The sequence below is a fragment of the Rattus norvegicus genome, chromosome 1 (genome assembly GCF_021556685.1).
Source record: "Rattus norvegicus strain SHRSP/BbbUtx chromosome 1, alternate assembly SHRSP_T2T, whole genome shotgun sequence".
NCBI lineage: Eukaryota > Metazoa > Chordata > Mammalia > Rodentia > Muridae > Rattus > Rattus norvegicus.
In genome coordinates this window covers 249,797,501-249,808,383 of record NC_141534.1, presented here as the reverse complement: position 1 = coordinate 249,808,383, position 10,883 = coordinate 249,797,501, and the positions used below count along the sequence as shown (strand labels likewise).

Here is a 10,883-nt window from a genome sequence, read left to right as displayed (position 1 = left end):
ATAGAAAATAAAATATTCTTCATGCTTACTTCAGCGGTATGTATGCTAAAATTGGAACAATCAATGCCTAGAAGAATAAAAAGGCATATGCACAAAAATGACACACAAATTCATAAACTGTTCCATATTCTTCAGCCGAAGGAAGGCCAACTCAGCTACATCTGGGCCCAGATCCAGAGCTTTGAGTCAGTTTGCCTCAACATCTACTCCATGTATGAACCGTTAGAGTGTTTGAAGAAGTTGGTCCTGCAGAACAGGATCACGATAACTCTGGGCAACAGCAGGATATTAGAGATTAGTCTTGGCTACTGGATATCAGAGATTAGTACTGAATATTAGAGATTAGTCAAGTATTGTCAGAAACAGAAACCTTGAACCAAAACAATGACACAATCCTTTAATTAATAATTCTATTTGTTTTGAATCAACCAGAGTGGAGATGGCTTTCAGGTGAACTCTTCTGTATTACACTCATATTAATAGCTCAGCACATGTCTTAGTACAGTTCATGGTCAATATAAGTGTTACAGACTGAAGAGGGCAGTAGACAGACTTGCATGATAACTCGAGGAAACCTTAAGAAAGGTAGATGCTCACTAGATTGTGGGAGAATGAAGATATGTGTGAAGAGAAATGAGAGAAATGTCCCAAATAGTGGAAAGGATGTGGAGAGTGCCCCCTGAGAAATCACAGATACCAACATAGCAAGAGCAAGTCTGTTCTGTTTTAACGAGGAGTGAAGTACAGCTGGTATGAAGGTGGTACACAACCAAAAGTATTGGTCAATGGGGTAGTGTCAATGTCCTTTGTAGCAACAAAAGATTTCAGGTTAAAATTCTGTACAATGGTGGTCAGAAGCAAAAACAGCTCCATGCGAGCCAGGGCCTCTCCCACGCACATTCGCTTTCCTGAAAAACAAAAGCAACACAGAGGTTTCCCGTCTTACATTAGGTTCCGAACTATTATAAAGGTGCACAGTTAAGTTTGATTCTTAAATGGGGGATGGGTCAAATACAGAATGACTACAAGGATTTTTAAACAGAGATGCACACAACCTTGGACACAAATGTTATCTACTTAATGTCTGGTTTTGACAGGTACCCCTCATTATTAAATATTTACTATAAGCTATACTAACAATTCATACAATATAACTTCCCTTTGAGCTTTTAAGTTGACAGCAATCTTCTAGAAACACATTTATTTCACTGCTTTATTGACTGAAGGGGGAGTATTAAGGTGATTCAGATACTATATTCCATTTGTGCATATCGGATAATAAACAGCCAAAAAGTATGTATGTTTATACTCAGAGTGTTTCAAACTCACCTGTCTATGTCTATGACTTCTTCACTTTAAATGCATCCCCTGAATCTGTCCTGTGAGACAAGACTGAAATGGCTTGGCCTGGACCTTCACATTTTCCTGTCTGATATTCAATACCAGGCTTAACACTCCTCAGCTCTACTTGTAGCTTATTTCTCCATGTTCCAATGCCATAAAGAAAGCTTCATGGTTCACCAATTGTCTCAGAAATGCTTCTCTGATACTTTTCTCAAGGACCACATTCTGTGCCAGTTCTTTTCTTTTTAATTTAAATTATTTTATTTATTTACATTCCAGTCATTGCCTTCCCTCAGTCCTACCTCTGACACTTCCTCATCCCATTCCTCCTTCCCTGAGAGGATGCCCTCCCCACCAGACCTCCCCTTTCTCTGGGGCCTCAAGGCTCTCAAGAATTAAATGAATTCTCACTGAGGCCAAACCAGGTAGACCTCTGCTATATATGTGCACCATGATCAAGTGGGCTTTATCCCAGGGATTTAGGGATGGTTCAATATACAGAAATCTATCAATTAATACACTATATAAACAAACACAGGGAAAAAAACCATGATCATCTCATTAGATACTATAAAAGCCTTTGACAAAATGCAACACCCCTGCATATTAAAAAAATCCTGTAGAGATCAAGAATTCAAAGCACATAACTAAATATAATAAAAGCAATATGTAGCAAACAACAGCCAATATCAAATTAAATGAAGAGAAACTAGAAGCAATCCCACTAAAATCTGAGACAAGGCAAGGTTGCCCACTCTCTCTCTCTCTATCTATTCAATATAGTACTTGAAGTGCTATTTCTTTATGATCCTTCATAATCTTCTCAGATAGGAGATGCTGACACACATCTTCCTCTCTATCCCTGCTTCCCCAGCAACATGGACCACTTGAACATTACGCTGTGTCATCTTTTACCTCCCTCTCCAAATATGAGCTCACTAAAAGGAAGGGATCAGTTTGTCACATGTGAGAACATACAATGCAGACCCACATTAAAGTCATAAAAGCATGTGGCAAAAATGAATGTAACTGTGTGCAGAGACTCAGCACACAGAGTGAAGCAATGAGACTGAACATCCAAGGTGGAGGATCATAACTCTAGAGTCTCTGGCATCACTGCAGAGTTCCTTTCCATATGACCAAGGTCTTTCTCAGCCTTCATTCTTTCAAGTTCTGACAGGAGAAAATGTCTGGTTCTGTACTTTGTTCCTTGGTACAGTTCTCTGCCTCCTCTTCTAGTCTTATTTCTTTGCTCCCTATGAGCCAGCCAACTTTCCTTGGCCCTGTCAGAATAGTCCTTTGAGTTTGAAAGAGTAGGAGGTGAGTAACCTCCCTTTGACCTCCCCAGAAACCCAATCTTGCCTCTCTCACAGCACTACTCCAATTGGATTACAGTGTCCTGTTGACTCATCAGCTCCCCTAACTCAGAATTAAGTCTCTTCAGAGCCTAGTCTCTATTATATTCTTTAAATCGCTTGGGATCCCAGAGCTGTCTAAGAATGGATTGAGATACTTTTCTCATGCAACTGAGAAAAGTCTGAATGAGGTTCACTTCCTTGAGCACCACAAGGAAAGATAGAGGTATATGCAGAAGCAAAATTCAAATCACCTATATTTTAGTTTTCCAGATTCAAAAAAAAAATAGGCTGGATATTCTCAAAGTCCCACTACCCAGTGGTACGAAAGAAGGATATGTCACAATGAAGTGAAATGCATGGGCATTGGGAGAATTGCTCCTAAAGAAGCACAAAGAGCATGCGTACACATCCTTGAGGACATAGTAGATAATCCATTGTTTCTCAAAGTTATGTCTTGTGGAATTGGGCCTGATGGCAAATGTCTGTAGGGTCAAATACTCAGACAGCTAGAACAAAAATCTTGAGTTCAGGAGTCCTTGGTCACCCAGAACAACACAGTACCTTACAAAGTTTACCTTATACCTGAAGTACAAATAGAAATACATTTTATTTACCTGATGAGAAAGGCATAAAATAATCACTCCTCTTAAAGTTCCCATGCTCATCCAGAAAATGGCCAGGGTCAAATACTTCTGGGTTAGGAAATTCTTTGTCATCATGTAGCACAGAAGTCAATGATGTTATTAAGTCCGTGCCCTGAAAATAACAGATTAAATTATGTGGTTTAATGGGTGGGAGGGTTGTCAAGTTGACTCAGAGGCTAAAAGCACTTCCATGCAAGCCTGACAACCTGAGTCTGATCCCAAGATCCCAGAAGGTGGCAGAAAAAAACTAACTCAAACACATGGTCCTCTAACCTACACACACACACACACACACACACACACACACACACACACACACACTAAATGTAATTGTAAAAGTTAACAATGAAAGAAATGTGGTGCTGTCATGGCTGCTTGTCCACATTATCTTAGAATTCTCATTCACGAAGTTAGGAAAAGCTGGAGGAAGCTGAGGAAGAGGGCAACTCTGTAGTCTCAATTAACCTGGACCCCACAAAATCTCTCAGACACTGTATCACCAAGCAGCATACACTGGCTGATATAAGGCCCCCAACACATATACAGCAGAGGACTGCCTGGTCTGGGTTCAAGCATCATGAAAGATATGGCATCAAAATCAAATCATGGGACTGTAGTTCAGTTGAATAACACTCAGCTGGCATTTGTAAGGCCATGGTTTCAATCCCCAGTAATAAAAAGAAAGAAAAAGAAACACAGAGAGGATAAAATTTCAAAATATGAATGAGTATGCTGGCACATGCTTGTAACTTAGCACAGTGAGGGCAGAAATGAGAATCGTTTGAACTCAAAAGACTGGGAACTACATCAAAAAAAACAATGAGACATTCACTCTAATTTTCAAAGTAGGAGAGAACATACTGAGCTTTTATTTTCTTTCTCCTTTTTTGTTGTTTACTTATGTCTTTTTAAATTTTATCTGTGGGATGATGTCACAGGTGAGGCAGTTACAAGATAGAAGGAGGCCTGTCATTGGATGAGAAGGAAGGATGGGCGGGAGAAAAGTTTGAAGGAAGAGGAGGAGACTGGAATGAAGAGAGAGGAAGAGAGGAGGAGGAGGCCGAGAATCCATGGCTGGACAATGGAGGCTGATGCAAAGATCTCACTCTGTGTATTTACAGGTTGTTATCAATGTTCTTAAGGGATGGATGGTACCAGGCTTTGTATGTTTAAGTGGGCAATTATTTCTTATCAATTGGATCTAAGATTATTGTGTTGTGTGTTCTTTTATGTGAGGGTTTGAGTGTAGGAAAGTGTGCGGCAGCTGGAGACACTGGGCCGCCGCGGCAAAGTTGGGATGTGTTTCCGCCAAGATATCTAGCAGATATCTTGGGGCACCGCGGTGCAGGACCTAGCGATGTAAAAGACCACTATAATTTTTTTTTATTTTTATATTTTTACAGCAACATTTATCAGCATGTTAAGTTGCCATTTTAACATAGCTTGTTGAAATCAAATGTGTTTTCTTGTACAAGGCAAAAATCTACGGGAGACATTCACAAGAAATAGGCAAGGACACAAAACACAGTTTTTTGAATAAATCATGTTGCCACAGTACAGTTACAAGAGAGAGAAATAAAGAAGCTAAAATTAGACCAAAAAATGACACTTGGAAAGCAATGTTTATCAGTGATTACCTGTATCTATAAAAAGATGAAATTCTCAAATTAAAAAAAAAAAGAACACACCACAAAAGACTCAATGTGGAAATAAAGAAAAAAAATACCAACCAACCAAAGAACAGACATAATAGTAATAAAACAAAATAATAGCCATATAGGTTATTTCACTTATATGGATGTTTACAAACTAAAAGAGATGCAATAAAATGATACAGGCAGTGGAATTCGATTAATCAGAAGTAACCATAATTAGATAAAATATATCAGAAAAAGGAGACAAAGAAGGTCATTATATAATAGTAAAAGGGTGAGTTCAGCCTCTCTCATTTTGTGTTGGTGAAGTTATAATCATGTTTCTAATTCAGAAGCTACAAGGTAATTGAAGTACAATGTCAGAGGAACAAGCTTACCTTGGGAATTACATAATTTCTGAATCTAACATTACAGGTAGCTGCATGGGGCACATTGTTGGGGATGAGGTTAATATATCTCTGGATCTCGTGCACCATCGCATCTGTGTAGGGCATGCGGGTCCTGTCCTGCATGCAGGGCCTCCTGTGTCTGCCAATCACGTGATCAATCTCTTCCTGGACTTTAGCTAATAGGACACAATTGAGAAATGCTACATTTGTAATAGGAATTCAAATCTATATGAAATGTGATAAAGGTATCAGGCCACGTGCATATTTAGAATTGGACAGTTGTTATTTTGTAACACACAAATTTCCCCCCACAATTTAGGCGATAAATTTAATCTGAGAAATAAGGTACATTATTGTAAAGAAAAATCAACACACAGAAATAATGAAATGTTTCAATGTGTACATATGAATTTTAATCATTACCGTCTTACTATGAAAAAACACAAAATAAGAATTAATCTAACAACTAAATAATATCAATGCTTTAAATTTGAGTCGTGTAGCTGGAAGGCTGTTTTAGTGATTAAGAGTACTGGTTTCTTCTCCAAAGGTTCAGATTTAATGCCTAGCAATGACAGGTGGCTCACAAATGTCTGTAACTCCAGTATCAGGGGATTTGATGCTCCCTTCTGGTCCCTATGGGTACCAGGCATGCGCATTGCCCACATACATGCATGTCCACACCCATACACAAAAAAATAAATAATAAATTAAGTACTAAATAAAATTAAATTAAATACCTGTATATCTGTTTGTGCATATGTCAAACTTAGTATTGTCTGTAGTTTCTGTTCGTATTTATAAATAATAACTATTTCTATTGTTTGATTATACGATTTCTGAGTAGTTTTACAGTAGAGATGAATTACACTCCTATGACCACACAAAATATTGAAACTCACATACATACACATGCTTGCACACACACACACACACACACACACACACACACACACACACACAAAATTGGTCTCATTTGTATCTCATCATCAGATGCTATTTGTATGTATGTATGTATATCTGATGACACAAAAACATCAATATTAAAATGTCTTTCGGTATATCTGAAGAAGACTAACGTTGCTTTACAAGTCTCAGAGTCATACCTGTGACCTCTGTGTGTTTCAGTAGGAGCAAAAGTCCATATCTCAGGGTAGTGCTTGTGGTTTCTGATCCAGCTACAAACACATCAGTTACAGTAGCCACCAAGCTTTGAATAGTAAACTCAGTACAGGGATTGTGTTTTTCCTGGAAATTTTTATTTCATTATTAGAGATTGCCATTATATTAAATTTCAACAAATTCCAAATAATACAAGTTGGTCTACAGATAAGCAAATTTAGAACATGAGGACATTGTAAAAATATCACAGCAAGTGTACAGTATGGCAGAGAATGTAAGTTAACTAACTCAATTTTGATTTCTTTGCCTTTCTTTCTTCCTTGTACCAAAATTCAAATTTCTCAGACCATGTTACATCAATAAAATAGGAAAAATAACCACAGATATAAATTGTTCATTCCTTCTTAAAACACATATGGCAATGGAGTGGTATACATCACCTGGAACATGGTCATCTACACCCATTTGTGGTAGCAGCTATGCAAGAAAGGCTGTGGCAAACAAGTTACAAGATGGCCCACTGTTTTGCATGGTTGCAATGAGTGTGCTCTGAAGAAGCATGGACCCAAGAGACTTGGTCCTAAGATTGCTTCTTGCTATGATTTTTCTGCCATACCATATCCCTCCTATATCTGACATAGCCTAACATTTTCTGGGTTTTTACTCATTCTGTTGGACATATTTCTTGCAGAATCAATACAAAGATATACATTCATATAATAATGCTGTTTAGATGAACTGGTGATTTTCTAATTCCTGATAAAAAATTGTATAGAATTCCTGCATTGATTCAGGTAATTTTAAGCCCCCTGAAGAAAAAAAGCAGCAAATAAAGTTCTGTAAACCCTCATGTGTCCTGAACAAATTGCACTGGGATGAGAAATAGGCTTCAAACAAATTTACAATCAAGGGAAACATTTCTTTTAGGTTAGAAATAAGGCCACTAATCTTGCTAACTGTGGTCATAAACTAGGAATTGGCAATTTATAATGGATGCAAGAACAGAAAATAAGTGACTGACTAGTTTATCTATGTAAGCCTTCAAAATAATTAGACATAAGACATGATTTGTCTCTTAACAAAAATATTACTAAGTTATGACATAAAAAATATTGCTCTAAATTTATAATGAACATGTGGAGCTAAAAATTTGATAAATATTTAGTGAGGTAGGAATCTTCATATGAACAATTCTGTTGTTATCATCCTATGACATGAACTATTACTTTGAACCTACTACGAACTTATGGAATGTAAAAATATTTAAACAACTATGTAACCAATTATCCTGCTGTAACTTCCTCTCATGTAACATTTTTATCTGTGAGGTAATTTTTTACATAAAGAACTTTTTTCTGAGAAGATATAAAAAGCCAAGGGAACACACATAAGGTGTGGGAGCGAGTTTGTTGGAGCTTTTCCCCATCCACCAAACATGTTTATGTATGTATACCGTTAAGTGAGGTCAGGGCTCTGCTGTATCCACCAATTGCATGTATATAGACGTATATATGTTTTAATGTTTATGTGTATGCATGTGTGCATGCATGCCTCTGTGTGTGTGTGTGTGTGTGTGTGTGTGTGTGTGTGTGTGTGTGTGTATACATCTCAAACTAGTGAAACTTGCTTTCTGAAGCCCCTTCCTGTTTCATCCAGTGTGGATGAATGTGTGCATGACTTTCTTTTTCTTTCTCACTAGATCACAAAGAATTAATGCGCCCTGAGCCTTTTGCTAGTGTGGCTCCTGAGTTAAAAAACTAAGAGCTTCTAGTTGCCTGCCGAAATAGTTAAGTCCCTTTTACGAATCCCCTGCTGCTATGAGCAGCAGTTAATTCCCAGCACCAGCCCCTTAACAGTTAAAAAAGTTCAGAATTTTTTGCACAGAGAATATCAGCCCCAGCTAACTAAGGTTTGCGCCCATCAGCACTACCAGTGTTGACCTTGTAAATTGCCTGCCACTGTCAGTAGGGACCCCTTTGGCTGCTGTTAGCACTGACCCAAATTGTCTATGCAACAAAATAATGCCTTCCTCAGTTTACCTGTGATTTCAAAACTTGCCTTTGACATGTGTATGAACAAACACACATATGCATAATTTTATAACATTAATACTAAAATATCTTCATCATCAACATGAATACTCATATACTCAGTGGAAACATGGAAATGAAGACCATGCATCACTGTATCCAGTGAGAGTTTTAGAGAGTGACACAAAGAAAAGAGACTAGGAATTCTCTCTCCACCTACTAATACATCAATATACATAAATCAGTAAGTGTATTTATATGTTTTACATCTAAAATATATTTAGATATATTTGTGTTTAATATGTAAATGCATATTTGTTTATTTATGTAAATTTATTCATTTAATATATTTATTCCAGAATAGAGACTAGTATACTTGTCAACTAACAAATTATTCATAGTCATATTTCTCCACAAAATGAAAAGTAAAGGTTGAAGGCCATAAGTGGTACACTATCTCAAAGGTTCCCAGTAAGTTGACTCTTAAGTGAGTGACTCTAGGCCAGAGGGGGTTAAACATACCTGTGGTTCTCTAAACTATCGGAGTAATGGTTGCTTTATACAGTTATGCAAGGACCCCTAACAGTGCTAGTCACTGCACTGGGGAGACTATTTTAACATTGGAAAGTGCAGGTAAGGAAACAGGCAAAAGCAACATTGTCCATTCCCATTCTAATGTAAACCATTACACTCATCGTAGCAAACAGAAAGATGGTTCCTCAAAAGAGTAAAAATGAAATGAACGTGACTCCGCTATTTCACACTTCCTTATACATACAAAACCAAAATGAAGTCAATAAGTGACCGAGATGCCTGCTCTTGTGTTATCTCCAGCATTATCCATTAGGAACAGCCAAGTACCTATGAACAAATTAGTGGAACTTTAAAATATGAGATAGATTAAAATGCAAGATGGTGGGGCTGGAGTGATGGCCCAGTAGTTAAGAGCACTGGCTGCTCTTTCAGGGGTCCTGAGTTCAATCCCCAGCAACCTCATGGTGGCTCATAACCATCTATAACTGTAGTCCCATGGGATCTGATGCCTCTTCTGTTATGCAAAACACCCGTGAACACAAATACATACATAATTTAAAATTTTGAAGATGGCTGAGAATAATCCAGGATTAGTGACATTGTTTCAGAATCTATCTTTCCATAATGCAAACTACCATCAAGACAGTCCAAAGGGGAAAAAAACGGCTTGTAGCTGGTTCTTGAACTCCATTCTGATCTCAGATATCACTTACTGAACTCAGTCATTCCCTTAGGAAGCAAGAGCATTGCACTCTTGTTTTGTTTTAAACAAATTCCTAAATAAGTATAATTTCTTCATGCCCATACCTACATTTTCAAAGTACCTCAAAGACTTTTTTTACCTGATTATCTGTCCAGAATCGATTCTGGTTAGAACAGCTAAGGTTCTTACCCTCCTCTGTGTCATCACAAACATTTAAGTCTCTCATCACTTCACATTACACATCTTAAATTCTCACCCCTGATGCTTCACTCCAAATACTCAAAGATTAGTGCCAAGCCCAAGTCACTGCAGAAGCCTGCTGCTTTAAGAACATGTTTGTCATTATTCTATATGATCAAGTTATGATCAAGTCTACTTTTTACATCAATGATTAATAGTTTGCATTTTAAGTTCTTTATGCCTAACTCACCTGAAGGTTATATTCCTTTTCCTCATATAACTTTATTAAATAATTCTGATTGCATAACAATTCAATTTTAAATCTTAAATGATGCTAGTCTAATTCATGTCCATAATAGGATCCTAAATTGCATACCAAGTGGTTCTTACCTGAGAAGTTGAATTTCCCCAATAAAAACAGAGACAATTGAAACACAAAATGCAAGCTGACAAATAACACTTTACCTGTTCTATTTTGATCAGAAAACAGTCAATGAAGTCCCGAGGATTGTCCATGTCCAGTGTTTCCTGGTGTTCTTTCACTCGTCTCAAAATATAACTTTTTATTTCAGCAAAATTTTTAATTACTTTGTTATGGCTTCCTGGGAGATAATCAATGAAGGCAGGGATAGCATTGCAAACCTTAAAGATTTAAAAGTATATTTTTTTTTATTTTTTTCGGAGCTGGGGACTGAACCCAGGGCCTTGCGGTTGCTAGGCAAGTGCTCTACCACTGAGCCAAATCCCCAACCCCAAAGTATATGTTTTTTAAGGCTCAATGTGGTCATTCTCACTTGTAATTCAGTTACTCAGACAGCCTATGTGAGTGCATCATCAGAACCTAGGAGTTTTGAGGATATCCAGCATCACATAGTGAGATGCCATCTCAAAAAACAAAAAGGAAGTACTACATTATTAATGTGT

The 10,883-nt window shown here is 37.4% G+C and overlaps 1 protein-coding gene across 8 annotated transcripts in view; it reads right to left on the bottom strand.

The window, feature by feature from the left end:
- Positions 1–371: 371 nt before the first annotated feature.
- The window catches only part of Cyp2c55 (cytochrome P450, family 2, subfamily c, polypeptide 55), a 73,425-nt gene continuing 62,913 nt past the window's right edge, over positions 372–10,883 (bottom strand). For 7 of the 8 annotated variants that reach the window (XM_087641612.1, XM_087640953.1, XM_087641771.1 and 4 more), the window contains 5 exons: positions 10,425–10,601; positions 6,497–6,638; positions 5,379–5,566; positions 3,317–3,458; positions 372–908 (listed from right to left, as the gene is read on the bottom strand). In XM_087641612.1, the coding sequence (XP_087497738.1) occupies positions 727–908; positions 3,317–3,458; positions 5,379–5,566; positions 6,497–6,638; positions 10,425–10,601 (831 nt within the window). In that variant the 3' untranslated portion in view covers positions 372–726. The remainder of the gene's footprint in view (positions 909–3,316; positions 3,459–5,378; positions 5,567–6,496; positions 6,639–10,424; positions 10,602–10,883) is intronic. The other variant, NM_001419527.1, reaches the window with a different exon arrangement.